Below are 23,811 nucleotides of genomic sequence, written 5' to 3'. Positions count from 1 at the left end.
CGGGAATGTTTTCATCTCCCCCTCATTTTTACCCTCCAGGTGTTTGTGAATTCTCCAAGTCTCTGATGGTTATTGACTTCTATTTGTATTCCATTGTGGACAGAGAATGTGCTTTGAACAAATTCCATTTTTTTTTAATTTATTGAGGCTTGTTTTATGTCCCAGCATATGGTCCATTCTGGAGAAAGATCCATGATCACTAGAGAAGAATGTGTGTCCTGATGACCTGGGATGTAATGTTCTATATATGTCTGTTAAAATTCTTTATATTTCTCTCTCCTTTCTTTGTTTCTCTGCTGGTAGGGCTCCCTTTAGTATCTGAAGTAGGGCAGGTCTTTTATTAGCAAAATCTCTCAGCATTTGTTTGTCTCTGAAAAATTTAAGCTCTCCCTCAAATTTGAAGGAGAGCTTTGCTGGATAAAGTATTCTTGGTTGGAAATTTTTCTCTCTCAGAATTTTAAATATGTCATGCCACTGCCTTCTCAGCTCCATGGTGGCCGCTGAGTAGTCACTACTTAGTCTTATGTTGTTTCCTTTGAATGTGGTGGATTGTTTTTTCTCTTGTTGCTTTCAGAACTTACTCCTTCTCTTCAGTATTTGACAGTCTGATCAGAATATGTCTTGGAATGGGTTTATTTGGATTTATTCTATTTGGAGTTCACTGGGCATTTATGCTTTGTGTAGTTATATTGCGTATAAGGTTTGGGAAGTTTTCCCCAACAATTTCTTTGAATACTCTTTCTAGACCTTTATCTTTCTCTTCCCCTTCTGGGACACCAATGAGTCTTAAATTTGGATGTTTTATTTTATCTATCATATCCCTAAGATCCATTTTGATTTTTTCAATTTTTTTCTCCATTCTTTCTTTTGTTCTTTCATTTTCCATTCTGTGGTCCTCGAGGAGGCTGAGTTGTTGTTCAACTTCCTCTAATCTTGTATTATGAGTATCCAGAGTCTTTTTAATTTGGCCAACAGTTTCTTTTATTTCCATAAGATCTTCTATTTTTTAATTTACTCTTGCAATTTTTTCTTTATGCTCTTCTAGGATCTTCTTTATGTCCTTTATATCCTGTGCCATGCTCTTCTTTGTGTCCTTCATATCCTGTGCCATGCTCTCATTGTCTGTCTTTAGTTCTTTGATTAATTGTGCCAAGTACTGCCTCTTCTGATCTTTTGATTTGGGTGTTTGATTTTCTGTGTTTTTTTTTTGGCCTCTTGGCATTTGCTTTACTTGATCTCTAATTTGTCAGAACTACAGCTTGGGGCATACACTTTAACTAACCAGCAGATGGTGTCTGCGAGTCACCTATTTCCCTCAAGTCAGTTCTCCCCAACTTTGTCTTTGTGGTGTGTGGGGATCTGATTCTTGTGGGGTTCAACTGGTGCATTAAATTTGGGTGTATTGTTGGTGCTGTCTGCCCCGAATGTGGGGCATGTGTCTGGGTGGTTAGGGAGGCAGGGCAGCTTTAATAATCAAACCTCCCAGGTATTCCTGGAAATTTAAGACTGTTGCAAGAGCCTACGCCTTCATTTCAGTCTTGCCACAGATTGTCTCTGCCGCTGACCCACAAGTCCCTGGTATTGGTGTAGGATCCCTGGGATTTCTGAGTGGGTCCCCCTTCTCAGCCGTGCTCTTCCAGGACCTCTGCTGAGGGAAGGCTGTGCCACGTCATAAGTGCACGTCAGCCCGCCAGGGAAGCCCTGGGCCACCGGGCCGTGCAGGGGTGTTCCCAGTCTGCTGTAAAGATGGTTGAATAGGATGTGTTAATTTCCCCCTTTTCACACAGCTCCGCCTTCCCAGCTCCAGGTGCCCTAAAGGCCACTGTCCACGGCCAACATTGTGGTGTGTGCACGGTGCTACAGGAAAGACTCCCCATCACACTGGGTTTCTTGGCGCAGCTCTGAGCTGTGGGTCTGGCCCTGGGCAGGAGTCCCCAGGCCACTGGGGAAATGGCTGCCAAGGGTTGCAATTTCTTTCTCCTTTTGGCTCCCCTGTCCCCAAGACAATCAGCAGCAGGTGTGGGAACGGCTATCCTCCACTCCAGACACCGAGGCATTGACCCAGCCCACTTCTGCCGTGCTTCACTGAGTGGTTCTCCCCGTTGTATCCACAGCCACTCTGTTTTTGTTTTTTTTTTTTAAAGAACCAGTCCATCTCCAAACGCCAACCCACCATTTCCCCACACCGCAGGGCGGCTGCCGGATTTTCAGCCAGCTCACTCACTCATTTCAGAATGCAGACTCCCGGTTTCACCAAATGCACAGTCCCTGTGGATTTAACAGACCTTGTCTGGCTGGTGCATTGCTGGAACTGGTGTTCTGGGTCACCTTCTGTTTTATCTAGTATATTTCATGGAGGTGATTTTTTGCCCTGTCTCACCTAGCTGCCACCCTGCTACTACCTCTTGTAGTCACTTTTCATCTCCCTTCTCTGAGTTTCCATTCAGAATGTCCATGAAAATGGGAATCATGCCCTAAATTTCTGAGTATACCTTCCCTGCTTAGGGGAATTCTCCATCCCACCCTGTATTCATTATCTATTGCTACATAATAATTACCCCAAAACTAGGTACCTTAAAACAACACACATTTATCTCTCAGTTTCTATGGGGCAGGAATCTGGGCCCCCTGCTATGTAGGGTCTCTGACAATGCAGCAATCAAAATGTTGGCCAGGGCTGGCGTCTCATCTGAAAGCTCGCCTGGGGGAGGATCCACTTATACCTTACACTGTGGTTGTTGGCAGCATTCAGTTCCTTGTGAGCTGATGGACTAACGAGGGCTTCAGTTCCTTTCCAGCTGTTGGCTACAGACCACCCTCAGGTCCTTGCCCTTGGGCCTCTCCCAAATGTCAACTTGCTGTATAAACCATGCAAGCCAAAAGGTCAATAGGGAGAGCCTGCTAGTAAGAGGGAAACCACAGTCTTTTGTAGCCTTATCACAGAAATGACATCTCATCAACTTTGCCTTGTTCCACTGGTTAGAACAAGTCAACAGAAGGAATTTTCCCAAGAGCACGGCAGGAGGCGGGGGCTTTGAGGCCAGCTGAGAAGTCTACCTACCTACTCCCTAATATTAACCAATCCTTAAGATTAAAACAAAAACAGTCATCAACTCCAATGAGTGCTTGTTGTTCTGTATGGAATTATGTGATGATACAAATACCTGGGCCCTTTTATTTGTTGGTTTCTCAATGAAAGACAACTAATTACTAAAGTGTTTGCTAGTGCTTCACACCAGGCTGTCCAGAATGTACTACAGAGGGTCAGGAAATATACACTGACTGACAAAAAACATGCAACAATATAAGAAAGATCATAAGGTAAAATTATTTAGAAATTCTAGTTAAGACTTTTTAAAATGTGCTTTTTGGCATCATTTGTTTAAAAGTGACTTTTAAAATGATTCTCAAGACTTCACAATTTTTTTACAAATATAAATTTCCCAACATATGTTAAAATGTAAATCTTAGAGTATTTTATGCTGAACTCATAAATGTGTTAGTGAAAACAGGTATTTCTTGCAGTCTGCCAAATTTCTGCCACATTGGAAAATACACAGCTGACTGCTTAACATTGTGTGACACTAGACAGGAATTATATTTCACATCTTAATGAGAAAATACTTTCTCTTAAATTTATCTTGTTGCATAAAAAAACTTATTGGTAATTCAAACCATTTTAAATATCAGCAGTCATAGATTTTCAATTTCACAGGGAACAGGATCCAAAATGAACCTTCATAATATAATTTCATTTCTTAAAAACCTGATTACTAAGAAAAGAGGGAAAAATCAATCATAATCCCACTCCCACCATCCAGAAGCAATAACCACTATTAAATATTTGGGAGATAGTTAGAAAGAAAGAAAGATAGATTGATAGATATAGATAGAAAGACACATACATACATACATACATACACACCTATCATACTTCTAGACTTTTAACATACAATATATGAAGTCATTCCAAAACAAAGATTTCCAGAGCAACTGATTTTCAATGAGGCATTGCTAAAAAAGATAAGTAAGTGCTACATAGAGGAATGGGCTGGCCCAGTAAATACTGCTGAAGCTATGAAATGGACAAGAGGGACACCTGTTTCATGCCATAGTGTTTTTGTTTGTTTGTTTACACATACTCTCCCTTTCCTTTCCCCCATCCCCTCTTCCCTGGTGAACATCTAATCTGCTTTCTATTTCTACAAATTTGCTATTTTTAGTCACATCTTATAAGTGATATCATACACTTTTTGTCCTTATGTGTCTTGCTTATTTCACTGAGCACAATATTTTCAAGTTTCTTCCATGTTGCAGCATATCTCATAACTTTGTATTTTCACAATGGCTGAATAATATTCCATTGTGTATATGTACCACATTTTGTTTATCCATTCATTTGTTGATGGGCACTTGGGTTGTTTTCCAGCTTTTGGTTATTGTGAATAATGCTGCTATAAGCATTGGTGTATGTGTACAGGTTTGCAACCATGTTTTCATTCTCTTTGGATGGATATCTAGAAATTGGTTTGCCAGGTCAAATGGTAATTTTATATTTAACTTTCTGAGGAACCACCATATTGTTTTCCACAGTGGTTGCAACATTTTACATTCCCACCAACAATGCACTAGAGTCCCAATTTCTACATATCCTCTCCAACACTTCCATTTTTTTAAATAATAGCCAACCACGGGGGCGTGAAGTGGCATTTCATTGTAGTTTTAATTTGCCTTTCCCTAAAGGCTAATGATGTTTATCATCTTTTCAAGTATATATTGGCCATTCATACATCGTCTTTAGATGTGCCAAAGCATTTTAGCCATATTATTTTGTTGGCTCTTTTACTTCTCATTCTTTCTATAACTTCTTTTAGGTACCCATTTCTTAAAACTCTTTCCCCCAGTGTCTGAGTTTGAATATTTAGTTTCCGAGTCACTGATTATTATTTGCTCTTCTCAGAAAAAGTCTCACCTTTGACGAGTCTTTTCCTGTCATTTTTACCAGCTTCCCTCCCCTCTTCCATCCAAACTAGTTGGCCAAGTTCGTGGCATTTCTCTTTCTAGTTTCTCCCTCATGGCAACTTATGGTCTCATAGTTTCAATGATTATTTCTGTTTCAGAGACTATTAACACTATTTTACCTCACACATATGTAAACCAAACTCATCCACTCCTCTTCAAATTACCTGACAACTTTCTCCTTTTCCCAACATTGTTTCTTTTTCTTCACTAACACCTGGGAATTATCTTTGACTCCCCCCTCCCCAATTATCCAATCTCTCTCTTAAATCATGCTTCGTCTCCTAAATTTGTTCATTCCTTTCTCCTTTCTTTGCCTTTACCCCAATCCAGCCCAAAATTACCTCACTACTGAACCCTAGCAATATTCTGAATAGGGTTAGGGTTAATATTTCCCCCATACTCCATCTCCCCCTTTCTAGACTATTTTCATTTTAAGATTCAGTGAGCTATAAAGGAAAGGGAATTGAACATGCAATTAGGAGCTCAAGGGTAAGTTCTCTCTCTGCCACCCCAAACACAACCTTGAGCTTTCCTTTCTTCTCTGAGCCTGGGTGTTTCCTTATCTGCAAAATGGAAAGTTGGACTGTCAACGTGGGCTCTAAACTGCTTGCAATGCTAACAATCTTTTACTGTAACCATTCTTTTCTCAAGGAACAGCAATGACGGCCTTTTCCCCAAAGAATCACAGCTGTTACTGTTCTTCAGCTTGCAGTGACTCTTGTGTCCAAACTGCTCACCACAGTCTTTCCACTGTAAATATTAGTTCCTTGTACTATTGTTCTTTTCCTCGTTAATAAAGTATTTATTTTACAAATATTTATGGAGTGACTTCTTATGTACAAGGCACTTTGCTAAATCCTGGGACACGAAGTAAAAGATTTAATCCCTGTCCTCAAAGAATTTACCACCCTATTGGAGACATGGGTAAGTAAACAAACGTGTAGTAGGACCTTAAGGGCTTTGCTAAAGAGCTTAATGCAGCCAAGTTGTTTTGGGGGTAGAAAGGGGCATCTTTTAACAGACGGGTTGCCCTAGGAAGGCTTCAGAAAGGATGCGCTAATTCTGGGTTGGGTTGTTGAATCCTAAAAGGGAAAATACGAATTAAAGAGAGAATAAAGTGTATGCTATTGCTACCCTGAGGGACAGAGAATGGACGGGAAATATTTTAAAAGAAATACTGCGTATTTGGCACAGTACCAAGAGATTGGAATAGCGGAGTGTAGAGAACAAACGGCAAGTGGTTAGGTTGCTCATAATGAAGGGCCTTGAATGTCACTAAAGAAGTTTGTATTTTATCAAAGGAAAGAGCTGATATTCTCTGTACTTCGATTTAGACCATTCCTTTTCTGGTCTGTTAATGGGAAGAGATGGCTATTGCCCGCTGAAGAGCTCAAAACTGAAGGCAGGATAATCCAGTCGGAGAAAATAGTGCCCTGCCAAAAACTGTACTACCGACCGCCTGGCCCACTAAAACGGTAAAGTAACCGATGCCTTACGGGCTCTGCAAGCTACCCTGCGTCCACTCACTGGGAGTCTGCTACTGACTGCCAACCAACCCGGACCGCCGCGTCACAGAGAGAACAGAAGATAGGAGCCCCAGGCGTGAGCTTCCCGCGACACCGCGAGATTTCCCGCTAGCCTGACCCGACCGAAAGCGTCTGGTTGCCCGGCAACCGCACCCGCGCTGCAGAGGAACCTGGTACTCGCGGAACTTACCAAACTGGAGCTACTGACCTGGCACGTCGCTGGAGCAGCGAGACGCCCTCAGGCAAGACGCGTGGGGGTCTAGAAAACCCTAGAGCCGTGTGTCTGAAACTTGCCTGCTTGTAAGACTTTCCAGGGGCACTTGTTAAAATGCAGAACCCTGGACATCTCTAGACACTGAACTAGAATTTCCAGGAAAACGGTCTGGAAGTTTAGATGTTTAACAAATGGATTCGGGTAGGTCAAGGCTTGGGAAACACCTCTAAAGGAGCATGACATGGGTGACGGGAAGCCGCGGAGCTGAGGGAGTGGGTGGTGGCGGCGGTGGGCTCGGATCGGAGTTTAAAAGAGGGAAAAGCCTGGGGGCGGGAGCAAGGATATAGAAGGGGAGGCGATTTAGAGCACCTAGAAGCCACTGCGCCTGGGGCTCCCCTAAGGCAAAAAGTAGAAACTTTGGGAAATCTTGACCCCCTCATCTGGCTTGTAGGAGCCCCGAGAGCGCCTGTGAAGCAGCTCTAAGCTGTACCCAATGGTCACCGTTAAGGAAGATCTGGCGAAACAGAAATATGCTGACGAGTAGCGCTCCAAGATAACATAGCTATCTGGTGGGAAAGAATTACAGAAAATCAGTTTCTCAAACTTTAGAAAAGAATAAACCACCTTTAAAAGAAAATCAAGGGCTAGTGTCAACATTATTATTTTTATTATGACGTCCTAAAGTGTATTCAAATCCAAACCAGGCACAGTTTAAACTCCTGAAATTTATAACCTCTCTAAACCAATAAAACTAAAATACCAATATTATTTTAACTAGGTAAATGGTGTTTTGATGAAACTAAATCCTCCTTTGTGGATCTGACTGCTGCAATGCAGGTACTCTGAGTTATCAAGTCTCTTATAGTGTGTAGTGGGTTAATTCAGTTCTCTTCCCTTCCACATTCAAGCTTCTGAAAAGCTTTCTGATGAGGTCTGTTTACATATTATGCCTGCCTCTTTCCTTTCCTCATCATCTGAGATACTTAAATTTACTTCTACACAAACTTAAATTTGTATACTCAAACCCAGAGACAGGATTCATCTATAGTTTAGTCATCTATAAACATTTAGATGATCGAAAACTTCTGTTTTAGCCCTTATTAGAAAACAGCCTGAAGCAAAAACTCATGTAATAACACTTTTTTTTTTTTTTTGAGTTGCAATCCAAAAGAAACAGGAGTAAGGGTAAAAGGGAACAAAACAGAGATCGAGGGAGAACAAATATAAAAGAGTATAACTGAGAAGTCTACAGCATGTTTTCAGAGGGGCCTTTTGAGACTGTGACCCAGGAGGCCATGGGGAAAAGAAGGGGGATTCGTGGCTCCTGTCTCCTATTGGTCAAAGTTTCCCCCACAGTGCATCACCCTTCTCATACTACAGGTTGCTCATGAAGAACACCTGTGTACCAAAGGCTTCTGCCTCTGCTGCAAGTGGGAAGCCCTGGGGTCGAAGATGAGAGGTGAAGTGCCTGTGTAGGAGGCTCAAGGGCCCCAGAGAACTTGGTCTGTAGCAGCAGTGGAGGTGGCAGCCACCTTGCTCCACCAATGATGGCATGGCCAACCCACTGCTAAGGCCATGCAACCAGAAAGCAAAACAAGTGCGGGTATGATAAACACATAAACTGAAGCCAGTACAAACAAAACAACATAAAATGTTATTCAGTGAACATACAAGACTTTTAAAGTTTAAGAGAGAACTTGAGAACCACCCTGATTAGTTCTGAAGACTCCAGCTTAAGAAACACTGATACTGTTCAGTTTATGATCAGTGTCAAGTTATTATTCAAAAAAATATATAGCACTTCAGAAATCATTATTTAACCTCTTTAAAATGTATTTTCACCACAATTACCTGTGTAAAAAAGATATTTGGCATTTCCAGAAAAAAGTTCTAAATTTTTTGTTAAATATGGGTCAAAGAAATAATACATGGATATTAGAAAATAATAAGAACTGATCTATAATAAAAAAAATCACATCTTGTAGAATCAGCTGAAGCACTACAGTACTTAGAGGATTCTAACCTCAAATATTTATATTAGAAAAGAAAGACTGAAAATTAATGAAGCACATCCACACTTAGACTTTAGAAACAGAACAAAATAAGCCTGAAAACAAGAAATTTTAAAGAGATAAAAGCAGAAATTAATGAAATTGAAACAAAAATAGAGATGGTCAACACAGCTAAACTTGGTTCTCTTTGAATGAGCTAATAAAACAGACAAGCTTGTTCAAGATAAAACTGGCAAGACTGATCAAGGAAAAAAAGGAGAATAAGCAAAATAAATAATACTAGGAATGAAAAAGGAAACTATCATAGCAACAGCAGAGGTTGAAAAAAACAAGAATATTATATAATAAAGGAAGTTTATGTCAACAAAATTAAAACTTAAGAAGATTCAGTTACTATTAAAAAACAAGTTCCCAAAACCTGAGAAGAAATAGAAAATATGATTAGACCTATAAGCATTAAAGAAACCAAAAGAGTAGTTTAACATTTTTCCTCCCCAAACCGCTCCTCACTGGAAAAAGAACCTAGCAGGCCCAGATGGTTTTACAGAAGATTTCAACCATACATTCAGGGAAGAAAAAGTGGGAATATTCCCCAGCTGATTTCATGAAGTTAGTGTACCTTGATACCAAAACCAAGAAAGAAAATTACTGGCCAATCTCCTTCCTAAGCATAGATGCAAAAATCCTAAATAAAATATCAGCAAACTTCATTCGTTTATATATATATGCTACTCTAAGTTTGGATTATCACTTGAATATAAAAATTTTAGCATTAGAAAATCTATTAATGTATTTCACCACATCTTCTAATACACATAAAAGCATTTCATAAGAGTAAACACCCATTCATGATTAAAAAAAAAATAAAAATAAAACCTTTTATTATCTAGGAATAGAAAATAACTTCCTTAACCTAAAAATGGCTGTCTATTAAAAAAAATCACAGCAAACATCATACTTAAGAAGTAAAATGTTGCAGGAATTTCCTTTGAGATCAGTAATGTGATCCCATCAGTTCTATTCAACTGTGTACTAGAAGTTTATCCCCCACAGTAAAACAATAAAAAGAAAAGCAAAAAGATATAAGAATTATAAAGTAATAAACTTATTGACTTATCATCTCATTATCTCATTGGAAATCTCAAGAGACTCCACAAATTCCTAGAATTATTATGAGTCATTAGCAATATTACTAAAGATAAACAAATTTAAATATTGCATTTCTGTATACTAGCTAAAAACAGAAAAATGTAATTCCTTAAAAAACTACTTTTACAATATCAATAAAAATATGGTCCCTAACAATCACTATAAATATATGTATGCATGGCCTTAATGAAGAAAATTATAAAACTATTGGAAGTCATTAAAGAAGCACAACCAAAGAACACTTCTGACCAATAGCACAGTATGTCTTAATTCCAGAGGTCAGATCAGCATCTTTCTGCTTTTAAAACTCTCACAAGTGGCTGCTCCACTGCTTCAGTTCCATCCAGTGAGACCCACAGCTTGTGTGCATATTTTCACATGCTTTAATTTATTTATCTTGTACAGATAAGCCCAAAAGAGAAGGTGCTCACTAATGGAGGTATATTACCACAATGTTCTCTAAACAGGTAAACAGGCTGTTTACAGTTTAAACTGCTGAATGATATTATTTGAGCTATTTAAAGCTTATTATATTTTAGTATGAACTAAATGAAGGTTAAAACATGCTTTAGAAAAATGCACTATTTCTGCATTATTACAGTATTGGACAAAGGATATTATTCCTTTGGTTGCATTATTTTGAACATTCTTTTTATTTTAATAAAGTTATAATACTTATTGATGAAAAAAATGGAAGAGAAGACTCAACATTAGAGAGATGTCAGTGTTTCACAAATTGTTTATAAATTCAATGCAATACCTAACAAAATTTCTAAAGGATTGTTCATGGAACATGACTAGTTCATTTTAAAATTTATACGAAAGAGTTAAAGGCCAAGGATAAACAAGGTAGACAGATATTATTAAGCTGTAGTAATTAAGACAGTGTTGACCTAGGGACAAATACGTAAACGAATGGAAGAGAAAAGAATCATGCATATGGTGTTTGTATAATTGACTCTCCATAAGGTAAAAAATAAAATTGAAACCCCATCTCATTCCTTACATATTAATCAATTCTAGATAGATTAAAGATTAAAATGTGCAAAGCAAAACTTCAGTACATTTAGAAGAAAATACAGGTCTTTCTCTTGAAATTAGGGTTAGGAAGGAGTTATTTAAAAATCCATAAAAAGCATAACACAAACAAAAAAAATAACATATTCAACTACATTTAAAAAATTAAAGCTTCTTTTTTTTTATGACACCATTAAAAACAAACAACTGCTCTAATAAAAAAAAAAAAAATTAAGAAGCAAACAAAAAAAGAAAAGCCAAGCCACAGTTTGGGAAAAGATATTTGCATCGCATATACTCAAAGAAATATTTGTATCTGATATAAATGGGTGTTTATCCTAAAAATTAGTTATAAAAAAAAACCCAGTGCAAAACTGGGGAAAATGTAAGAAACAGCAGTTAAAAGAAGAGAAAATTCAACAGGGCCAATAAACAGGAAAAGACCCTTAATCACTCTAGTAATCAGGGAATGGCAAATTAAAAGCACATTGAGATATCTTTTCACCCATCAGATTTTCAAAGTTAAAGACTGGCAATATCAAGTGTTGGCAGTGGTGTAGTCTGGATTATAGAGCGATGGGAACTATTTTCCTGCTGGTGGGAGTCTATATTCATAAAATGTTTTTGAAGAACAATTGGGTGATATCTAGAAATGTTGAAAATGTACTACCCGGAAGTAGTCAGTCCTAGTTTTAAACCCTAAAGAACATCTTGCACATGTGCTAAATATGACATAGACAAGAATAATAATAGCATTGTTTGTAAAAGCAAAAATAATGAAACACCCAAATGTTTATCATCAGAAGAAAGGATAAATGAATTTCTTATGGTGGAATATTACACAGCAGTGCAAATATTCTAGAGCTACACACATCAACCTAGATGACTCTCAAACACACCTAAAAAAATTAAACTGAAAAGTAAATTGGAAACTGAATGATACTTTTTATGATGTAAAAATGTGAGAAACAATATTATATATTGTAGACATACATACATCTGTAGTAAAAGTATAAAGACATGAATAGGGATGAGAAACCCTAAATTTAAAGAGTGGAGAGAAAGAGAAGTATAGGTATTTTTTAAAGCTGTATTTGTAATGTTTGATATTTTAAGCTGAGCTCTGGAACCATAGGTATTATATTATTCTTTACACATTTATTGTGAACTATTTTATGAAATAATTTTAATACAAAATTAAGGAAGGTTTTTATTAAATTATAAACTTTGTTCAGAATATTGTTAATATGTCATATTTGAAATGTGGTCCGAAAAGTAAATAATAAGCTTTTACCATTTGGTTATAAAAACAATCATGAATACATGCAAATTTCAGAAGCATGTATGAAGATTTTATAATTTTACTCTGTAGATTATATCTAGGATTCTGAAGAGTCTGATGATACATTTCATATCTTCAAAGATTTTATTGTGGGCTACTTATAATCACACAGCTGGGTAATTATATGACAATGGGTGAGGATGCAAGTTTAATTTCTCTCCTCCTGAATTCAGTTGTTCCTTCTAAACATTGCTTTTCATGTCCAGAATACTGCATAAATTAAAGTGTTCAGTTGGTGAAATTCCAGATACATTGGAATAATAATACTCAATTTTAAAACTGGAATGTTGGTGATATTTTAAATGAAATAATATAAAGTACAAGTGGGGGAACTGTGGGATATTCATCAATCAAATAGCTAGGTTTTCTGGGTGATTAAAAAATTGGTTATCTCAAACTTATGAACAACAAACAGATCTTACATAAAGCCACATTTTATTATTAGGATGTTTTCCCTATTTAACCGCCCTGATATGTTCAGATGAAACAGTGAAGATAACCTTATCTGTGAGCATAGCAATAGCTGAATGACAATGACGACAGTAAACATTTATTAACCGATGTACAACCCAGAGCACTGTGTGGAGCAGTCTATGCAAGCTTATCTCATGTGATCGTCACAATATTCCTTGGAAGTAGGTACCACTATTACCCTTATTTAATAGGTAAAGAAGCTGAGGTAATATGTCCAAGATTGCCCAAACATGAGCAAAGAGCCAGAATTTGAACACTGCATTATGCTCCCCTTTGAGGATTGCAGATGTGGTTACTGTACATAATAAAATTGTAGGCCAGCTCCATTTTTCAGTACTTTGCACATTGCCCTACATACACACCCAAGGTTTTTATACCAGGTGTTCTGATTTGGGGATTTCGGAAATAAGGTAGCCATGGGTATTACGGAAACAGGAGCCAGGAGACCTGATCCCATTCTCAGCTCACTGGTTTGAGACAAATTTCTGAGCCTTATTTTCTTTATGTATGAAATGATAACATTGGATGATAATCTTTGAGATATTTTTTTACTCTAAGAATATTTCTTTAAAAGATGCCCCACACCGGGGGAACGGAGTGGAGAGCCAGAAGCCGAAAGAACCCCCGCGGGTAGCAGCTCGCTCCCGGGAGGGCTGGATAAACCCCTGCCTGGGGCCATGCCCACAGCCCAGAGCCCCGCCAGTTGTCCCGGAGCTGGGAAGGAGGAACTGTGTGAGGAGGAGGGTGTGGAGACGCCCCGTTTGGCCATTTTTGCATCAGGCTGAAAGCGAGCCAGCTCGGCCTGGCGGCCGGGGCTTCCCTTGAGGGACGGCGCGCACTGGTGACGTAGCATGGCATTTTCTCAGCAGTGGTCCTGGAGGAGCGCGGCTGGGCAGAGGGACCTGCTCAGAGATCCCAGAGACACTACACCAAGTCTGCTGGTTTGTGAGACATCAAGAGAGAGGGGCAGGGGCTGGGGCTGAAATGAAATGAAGGCTTGGTCTCTTGCGGCGGCCTTGAATCTCCGGGAACCGGGGGGATTTGGATATTGAGGCTGTCCTTCCTCCCTGACCACCCATACAAGTGCCCCGCATTCAGAGTGGACAGCTCCAGCAACACACCCAGGCTGAGTTCTCTGGCTGGACCCCACAAGAATCATTTCCCCACTCACGGCGGGGACAAGTGGAGAACTGACTTGAGAGGTGTAGGTGACTCACAGACGCCATCTGCTGGTTAGTTAGAGAAAGTGTATGTCACCAAACAGTGTTTCTGAAAAATTAGGTAGGTTTTTTTTTTACAAATTAAAAGAATCCTGTCGAGCAGAGCAAATGCCAAGAGGCCAAAAACAACAGAAAATCTCAATGCATATGATAAAACCAGATGATATGGAGAATCCAACTCCAAACACACAAATCAAGTTATCTGAAGAAACAAAGTTCCTCGCAGAACTAATTAAAGAAACACATCGAGGAACGAAAGCATGGCAAAGGATTTAAAGGACATCAAGAAGACCATGGCCCAGGATATAAGCTACATAAAGAAGACCCTAGAAGAGCATAAAGAAGACATTGCAAGGCTAAATAAAAAAATAGAAGATCTTATGGAAATAAAAGAAACTGTTGGCCAAATTAAAAAGACTCTGCATAATCACAATACAAGACTAGAGGAAGCTGAACAACATCTCAGTGTCCTAGAAGTCCACAGAACAGAAAATGAAAGGACAAAAGAAAGAATGGAGAAAAAAATTTAAAAAAATCGAAATGGATCTCAGGGAAACGATAGATAAAATAAAACGTCCAAACTTAAGACTCATTGGTGTCCAGAAGGGGAAGAGAAGGGTAAAGGTTTAGAAAGAATATTCAAAGAAATTGTTGGGGAAAACTTCCCCAACCTTCTACAAAATATAAATACAAAAAGCATAAATGCCCAGCGAACTCCAAATAGAATAAATCCAAATAAACCCACTCCAAGACATATTCTGATCAGACTGTCAAATACTGAAGAGAAGGAGCAAGTTCTGAAAGCAGCAAGAGAAAAGCAATTCACCACATACAAAGGAAACAACATAAGACTAAGTTGTGACTACTCAGTGGCCACCATGGAGATGAGAAGGCAGTGGCATGACATATTTAAAATACTAAGAGAGAAAAATTTCCAACCAAGAATACTTCATCCAGCAAAACTCTCCTTCAAATTCGAGGGAGAGCTTAAATTTTTCTCAGACAAACAAATCCTGAGAGACTTTGCCAATAAAAGACCTGCCCTACTTCAGATTCTAAAGGGAACCCTACCAACAGAGAAACAACAGAAAGAAGAAAGAGATAGAGAATTTTAACAGAAATATATAGTACCTTACATCCCAAAGCACCAGGACACTCATTTTTCTCTAGCGATCACGGATCTTTCTCCAGAAGGGACCATAAGCTGGGACATAAAACAAGCCTCAAGAAATTAAAAAAAAAAAAAAAAAAAAAAAAAAAAATTGAATATACTCAGGGCACGTTCTCCGGCCACAGTGAAATACAAATAGAAGTCAATAATTTTTGAACTGTAACTCCACTATTTACTTCCTACATGATATAAATTACACAAACCCTAATGACAAATCAGTGGTTTTGAACTCAATGTAAAATATGTAATTTTAGACAACTATACAAAGGTAGGGGAATGGAGGAGTATAGGAACATAGTTTATGTGTCCTATTGAAGTGGAGGTGGTATCAAAGAAAAACAAGATTGATATGGCTTTAAGAGGTTAATTTTAACTCCCACAGCAAATACAAAGAAACTATCAGAGAATGTAAACATAGAGATGAATTGTAGAGTTTGGGTTAAGAGAAATGGGGGAAGGAGCAATGGGGAGTTAAGAAATGAGGGTGGAGTTGCTGTTTGAGGTGAAGGGAAATTTCTAGTAATGGATGGTGGGAAAGAGCATTACAACATTCTAAAGGCGATTAATCCCACTAATGGAAGGCTAGGGAGGGGGTGGAATGGGAAGATTTAGGCTGTATATAGGTTCCCACAACTAAAAAAAAAAAAAAAAAAGACAGCCTAAATAGATGATTGAATGCCAAGGATGAACTTGGATGGAATTAGAGGATAGAGGACAGGTGGCTCCAAGGGACACAGTTGAGACATAAGGTAAAGGAAATATAGAATGTAAGCTTTGTATCATTGTTGAACCTGTTGTACTTCTTAGCTGTGCTTAATGGGATTGCATAAAAGAATGTTCTTGTCCATGGGAAGTGTATACGTGAATTATAGTGTATGTTCAAGGATGTGTGCAGCTAGGTCTCATATGTTCAGAAGACAGAGCAATAGATGATGGATGATAGATAGGGAGGGAAGGAAAGAAATAGCAATGTGACAACATGTTAAGGTTGGTGGATTGAGCTATCGGGGGGGGCAGGGTATGATGGAATTCTTTATATGGGGTTAGTATTGTTTTTGCAACTGTTCCTATAACTTTGAATTTATTTCAAAATAAAATAAAATAAAAAAATAAAAAAAGATGCCCCATAATAACAGTTCATTATTACTCAAGAAGAGGAAAAGATTTCAAAGTAAAAATTAATGAGTATTGTGAATTTAATTAATTTTGGTGTTTTAAATCTTTTATAAAGAGTTAAGACAATAAACTTAGAAATTACCTAGGTGTCCCTAAAAATATCTATAAACTATTGTGTAAAATAGTTCATTTAAAAAGTTTTATATAAGAAAAAGAGTAAGTCAAAATAGTTTTTCCTAAGGTGCTATGAGGTATCATAATATCTTTTTTTTTCTTTAATTTTTAGAAAGTTGGGCATAAACAATACCTAAATCTACTTTTTGACATGATATCAGAACAGAGCTATTGCTGAGAGTTTGATTTATAGAGGAATTATGGTTCATCTGACCGTGGATCTAATTGCCAAAAACAGCAGTTTTAAAGCCCGGAAAGAAGAAACTATTTCACAGCACCTGAAGAAAATAACTCATATAAATTTTTCAGATAAAAATATAGATGGAATTGTAAGAACTCAGAATTTATTTCCCTTTTTTATATAATTAACAATGTAAAATTTATAAATTGGTGTGAGGGCATTACCTTTTTAGTAACTATTTTTATTATACTTACTAAGTTGATGTATCTATATATTTTTAAAATTTTGATTAGTAAGCTTTATATTGTGTTTTCATCTTAGATTCCTACATGTGCTGTTAAACTGTTGTTAAAATTAAGTCCATATAATATGCTATTGTGATTTTTAAATATATATATGTAAAATATATATGATACTGTTCCTCCAAAATATTCTATAGTGCAGCACACAAAAGTGTACTTTGGAAAATAATTTCAAAGATAATTACTTTGGTAAATTATTCCAGATCCTTGGGATATAAATGCAGTATATTTTTTACATATCGAAATGCTAATAATTAACCTATGTGAGTACCATATTTTGAAAGTTTAAAAAATCTTTTTTTGCACATAATTAAACTGATGATATAAATGTATGTTATACTGGATCAATTTATTAGTTAAGATTATGTTTACTTGGGTATACTCTGAAACTACATTTTCTCAGTGCTAAGCTAATTCTTGGCTTTAATTTTGGAAACTTTAAAGGCTGCTATAACCCTTTTAGGCCATATGTATTGGTAGTCATTGTCTACAATACAATACAATGCTAAAGACTTAGATGATATAAATTTTCTAGGAAACGGGGTTGACTGTATGCCTCATGAGGGCAGGATCATGTCAGTTTTGTTCACATCACTCTAAATTACCCATTCAATACAGCACCTGACATATTAAATGTGTAATAAATACTGAATGAATATATGAAAAATACCAAAGCCCCAATTACAAAATGCTCAATTTTTGTTTTTTGGTGATTTTTTTTTTTTTGCAGAGACCTAACCTACCTCTCACTCTATGTCCCTTTCCAGTTTCCTGTGATTCTTCATTTCATGAGTCCAATTGCCCAAACTCTCGTGTTCCTCCGTTTGTCCAGAGCTCTCCACTTCATCATACCCTATACAGTCTGCATTTCTCCCAAGATCCCTATTTAACACTCTTTTTGTCCTCACATCCATCAGTACACCTTAGGTGTGGATGACTTTGGCTAGCTGAAAAGCAAACTGCTGGAGTAATTCACACTAGGGTATGAATAACTTGTAAACTTAAGTTCCTAAGATGTTGTTGTATTTTAAAAGATCTTGTTGAGTTAATGAAGGCTGAGGTATTTTTTAACAGAACTTCACTCTAACCTCTTGTCCTCTTACTCTAGGCTGACTCTACAACCATGGGCTGAAGGACAGCCTTTTAAAAACACTTTTAATTATGTCCTTATTGCAAAAGTAATTGGTGTCTCATTTCTACAAAATTAAAAAAAACCTATAATCCTAGCATTTCTTAAGGGTGTATGGTATTCCTTTTTCAAATAACATCATAGTTTCTTTATTAACCCACATTCTTGAACATGGGGATGACTGCAGTTTTTCAGTAGTATTAACCGCAACAGTTTATTTCCAATCCTACAGAATAATTAAGCCCCGATTTATAATATTGGAGCAATAATTTGTTACTTGCTACAACTTCCAAAGAAGCCTAATTACTTCCAAGGAGAATAGTTTGCACTGGGAAAAACCTTTCTTACAAACACAGTTTTATGGATATAATTACTGAATACTAAAGCCTAGAACTAATTTGTAATTGTTCAAGTCTTATTTTGACTGTGCCAAGAATAAAATACTGTTCTTTTTATACTAACCTTAAGGAAATTTGCAGAGTGATCAAGTAAAAAACTTTTCTTTAAAACAAACTTCTGCGTTTTCAGGAGAAATTAAATGTGATCTCTTTTTGTTTCTTTTAGGAAGACCTCTCTCTTTGTAAAAATCTCAGTGTTTTATATTTGTATGATAATCGTATTAGTCAAATTACAAACTTGAATTTTGCCAAAAATCTGACACACCTGTATCTACAAAACAATTGTATTTCATGTATAGAGAACCTCAGATCATTAAAGAAACTGGAAAAATTGTAAGTGATTTTATTTTTAAGTATTGTAAACTTTTGTCATCATTACAGTACTTTTAGTTCATGCATAGAAGCATTTCCCTTTTCTGCATTAAGTTCTAAAAACATAATTGAATATGAAATCCAGCTTTATTCTCAAATAGGTTTTGGGAGACAGACCTCAGTTCTTATTCTCTTGTACTATTATTAGTACAATAAAGTGTTTCCCATGTAATACTTAACAATTTGTGCTTTATTAAACCCAAAAAACTTTTCTTTCACAGGGGTTGAGTTCTCTTAATGGTTTGTAGGGACACGTAAAATATCCTCACATAGGCTCAACTGGCAAAACAGTTTCCCAGAGAACCCAGATGAGTTCCGTGCCTTTCAGGATCGTATGTCTCAAAAGGGCAGGGTCACCAAGTTGAAAATGTTCATGCAGATTTGATTTTTAAAAGTCATTTAGCCTCAGCCAAGGTGCACAGTCCCACTCCCCAACCCGGGAGCTGGTGGCTTCCAGCACAGACGAGACTTGCGGTCTTAACTGCTTTGTTGCCTTGTCTGGTTCCTGCCCAGTGGGCTGCCACGACTGGGGAGAGGCGGTGTTTGGGGGAAGGGTGCCCAAGAGCGCCATCTGCTGGGAAGACAGGGAAAGTGGATTCTGGCAAACTGCTTTTCTGCTCAGCCTTTAGCAGACTTCCAAAAAAAGGTTGCGCCTCCTGCATGAGACCCCAGCCCTGGTTTGGCTGGAAATTACTGACAAACCAAGTGCCAAAGGAGACTTTCAACACAAACCCAAGCAACTACAAAATCTTAGACAAGTAAGGGAAATCAGCTTTCAAAATAACCATATCAAGATAATCAAATGCTGAGAAACCAACAAAAAAATTACAAAGCACATGAAGACGCAAGAAGACATGACCAAGCCAAATGACCAAATTAAAAAACCAGAGGAGACACAGTATTTGGAACAACTAATCAAAGATGTTCAAACAAATCTCCTAAATAACTTAAATGGGTTGGCTAAAGATGTAAAGGATATCAAGAAGACACTAGAAGAACATACAGAAGAATTTGAAAGAATAAACAGAAAAATAGCAGATTTTACAGAAATGAAAGATACTGTAGATCAAATTAAAAATATAGTAGACAAACCACAGCAGATTTGAAGAGGCAGAAGAAAGCATTAGTGAACTAGAGGACAAAGTAACTGAAATCAAATGCACAAAAGAACAAATGGTGAAAAAAAGATGTAAAAATTTGAATTGGATCTCAGGGAAATGATTGACAACACGAAGCACACAAATATAAGAATCATTGGTGTTGCAGAAGGAGAAGAGTAAAGGGCTAGGAATATTATTTGAGAAGATAATTGGGGAAAACTTCCCAACCCTTATAAAAGACATAGATATGCAAATCAAAGAAGCCCCATGAACTCCAAATAGAATAAATCCAAATAAACCCACTCCCGAGACACATACTAATCAGAGTGTCAAATGCTGAAGACAAGGAGAGAGTCCTGAAAGCAACAAGAGAAAAGGAATTCACCACATACAAGGGAAGCCACACGAGACTAAGTGCTGACTACTCAATGGGCACCATGGAGGTGAGAAGGCAGTAGTATGGCATACTTAAGTTTCTGAAAGAGAAAAATTGCCTGTCAAGAATTCTCTATCCAGTGAAGCTGTCCTGCAAAAGTGAGGTAGAGTTTAAAATTTTCACAGATAAATGAATGCTGACAGAATTTGTTAACAAGAGAACTGCCTGCAAGAAATACTAAATGGAGTTCTGATGGCTGGGGAAAAAAAAAACAGGAGAGAGAGGTCTGGAGGAAGGCACAGAATTGAAGGTATTAGTAAGGGTAACTTAAAGGATTAAAATAGAGAGAAAAAAAATAGGTCTCACAAATAAAAACCACAGGATAAGATGTTGACTTAAGAACTGCCTTTACAGTAATAACTTTGAATGTTAATGGATTAAACATGCCAATAAAAGACACAGACTGGCAGAATGGATTAAAAAATATGATCCATCTTTATGCTGTGTACAAGAGACTCATCTTACACCCAAGGAAACAAATAGGTTGAAAGTGCAAGGATGGAAAAAGATATTCCATGAGAGTAGTAACCAAAAGAAAGCAGGACTAGCAATACTAATATCAGACAAAATAGACTTTAAATGAAAAGATGTCATAAGACACAAAGAAGGACACCATATATTAATAAAAGGGACAATCCACCAAGAGGAAATAACAATCATAAATGTTTATGCAACCAATCAATGAGCTCCAAAGTACATGAGGCAAACACTGGCAAAACTGAAGGAAGCAATAGACATTTCTACCATCACAGTGGAAAACTTCAATACACCACTCTCTTCCATATGTAGAATAACCAGACAGATGATCAGTAAGGAAACAGAGAACCTAAACAACAGGATAAATGAATTAGACCTAACATATATATATATATATATATATAGAGAGAGAGAGAGAGAGAGAGACCATTGCACCCCAAAACACCAGATATACAGTCTTCTCTAGTATTCTCCAGGATAGATCATATGCTGGGGCACAAAACAGGTATTAATAATTTTTAAGAGGTTGAAATTATTCAAAGCACTTTCTCTGACCAAAACAGAATGAAGTTGGAAATCAATAATCACCAAAGAACTGGAAATTTCACAAATATATGTAGGCTAAACAACATACTCTTAAACAATCAGTGGGTCAAAGAAGAAACTGCAAGATAAATCAGTAAATATCTGGAGACAAATGAAAATAAGAATACAAAATATCAAAACCTAAGGAATCCAGCAAAGACAGTGCTGAGAGGGAAATTTATAGCTCTAAACACCTACATTAAAAAGGAAGAAAGAGCTAAATCAAAAACCTAACTGAACAACTGGAGAAACTAGAGCAAGAGCACAAACTAACCCTAAAGCAGGCAGAAGAAAAGAAATAACAAAGATTAAAGCAGAACAAAAAAAAAAGAAATCAATAAAAGCAAAAGTTGACTCTTTGAGACAATCAATAAGATCGACACACCCTCAGCTAGACTGACAAAGTCAAAAAGAGAGAAGATGCAAATTAACAAAATCAGAAATGAGAGGGGGATCATTACCATGGACCCTGAAGAAATAAAAAAATCATAAGAGGATACTATGAACAACTGTATACCAACAAACTAGACAACTTAGATGAAACAGACAATTTCCTAGAAACCCACGGACAACCAATACTGACTAATTTGAGAAGAAACAGAAGAGCTCAACAAACCAATCACAAGCAAACAGATTCAATTAGTTATCAAAAACCTTCCTACAAATAAAAGCCCAAGGCCAGATGGTTTCACAGGGGGATTTTACAAAACATTCCAAAAAAAGAACTAACACCATTCCTGCTCAAACTTTCCAAAAAATTGAAGAAAAAGAAACACTACCTAACTCATTCTATGAAGCTAAAATCACTCCAATACCAAAACCTAATAAAGGTACTACAAGAAAGGAAAACTACAGGTCAATCTCCCTAATGAATATAGATGCAAAAATTCTCAAAAAATATTTGCAAATCAAATCCAATGGCACATTAAAAGAACTATGCACCATGACCAAGTGGGGTTTAGTCCAGGCATGCAAGGGTGTTTCAACACAAGAAAATCAATGTAATACAACACATTAACAAATTGAAAGGGAAAAAAATCACAATTATCTCAATTGATGCTGAAAAGCATTCAACAAAATTCAGCATCCTTTCCTGATAAAAACACTTCAAAAGGTAGGAATAGAAGGGAACTTCTTCAGTATGATAAAGGGCATATATGAAAAACCCACAGCCAGCATAGCACTCAATGATGAGAGACTGAAAGCCTTCCCCATAAGATCAAGAACGATACAGGGATGCCCATTGTCACCACTATTATTCAACATTGTGTGAGAAGTTCTAGCTAGAGCTATTAGGCAAGAAAAAGAAATAAAAGGCATCCACACTGGAAAGGAAGAAGTAAAACTTTAACTGTTTGCAGGTGACATGATCCTATATGTAGAAAATCCTGAGACATCTACAACAAAGGTGCTTGAGCTAATAAAAAAATTCAGCAAAGTGGCGGGATACAAGATTATTGTGCAAAAATCTGAATTGTTTCTATACACTATTAATGACCTAACTGAGGAGGCAATTAAGAAAAAAATTCCATTTCAATCACTAAAAGATTCAAGTATCTAGGAATAAACGTAACCAAGGATGTGAAGGATCTCTACACAGAAAACTACAAAACATTGCTAAAGGAAATCAAAGAAGACCTAAATAGGTGGAAAGACACTCTGTGTTCATGGATGGGAAGGCTAAATGTCATTAAGATGCCAGTGCTACCCAATTGATCTACAGATTCAATGCAATACCAGTCAAAATTCCAACAACCTACTTTGAAGACTTGGAAAAGCTAGTTATCAGGTTTATTTGGAAGAGAAAGGGGCCTCGAATAGCCAAAAATATCCTAAAAAAGAAGAATGAAGTGGGAGTACTTACACTTCCTGACATTAAGGCTTATTATAAAGCCACAGTGGTCGAAACAGCATGGTACTGGCACAAAGACAGACATACTGATCAACGGAATCAAACTGAGAGTTCAGAAAAAGATCCTCAGATCAACTGATTTTTGACAAGGCCCCCAAATCCCCTGAACTGGGACAGAATAGTCTTTTCAATAAATCTGGCTGGGAGAACTGGATGTCCATATCCAAAGGAATGAAAGAGTACCCCTACCTCATACCCTGTACCAAAATTAACTCAAAGTGGATCAAAGATCTCAATATAAGAGCCACTACCATAAAACTCCTAGAAGAAAATATAGGGAAACATCTTCAAGACCTAGTAATAGGAGGTAGCTTCTTAGACTTTATACCCAAAGCACAAGCAACAAAATAAAAAATAGATAAATGGGAAGAGATAAATAGATAAGGGTTTGATATCCAGCATATATAAAGAAATCCTACAACTCAATAGCAAAAGGACAAACAACCCAATTATAAAATGGGCAAAAGATATGAACAGATATT

The 23,811-nt window shown here is 37.2% G+C and overlaps 1 protein-coding gene across 5 annotated transcripts in view; it reads left to right on the top strand.

Moving 5' to 3' along the window:
- Nucleotides 1-6,742: 6,742 nt before the first annotated feature.
- Nucleotides 6,743-23,811, top strand: part of PPP1R42 (protein phosphatase 1 regulatory subunit 42) — a 68,074-nt gene continuing 51,005 nt past the window's right edge. For 3 of the 5 annotated variants that reach the window (XM_037802963.1, XM_037802960.1, XM_037802964.1), the window contains exons 1-3: nt 6,743-6,963; nt 16,550-16,766; nt 18,614-18,780. In XM_037802963.1, coding sequence (XP_037658891.1) covers nt 16,638-16,766; nt 18,614-18,780 — 296 coding nt within the window. In that variant the 5' untranslated portion in view covers nt 6,743-6,963; nt 16,550-16,637. Of the gene's footprint in view, nt 6,964-7,539; nt 7,600-10,373; nt 10,391-16,549; nt 16,767-18,613; nt 18,781-23,811 lie in introns of those variants that run through there. The other 2 variants (XM_037802961.1, XM_037802962.1) reach the window with 2 other exon arrangements.

Source organism: Choloepus didactylus, chromosome 14, assembly GCF_015220235.1.
Source record: "Choloepus didactylus isolate mChoDid1 chromosome 14, mChoDid1.pri, whole genome shotgun sequence".
NCBI classification, from domain to species: domain Eukaryota; kingdom Metazoa; phylum Chordata; class Mammalia; order Pilosa; family Megalonychidae; genus Choloepus; species Choloepus didactylus.
This window is presented reverse-complemented; position numbering and strand designations above follow the sequence as displayed.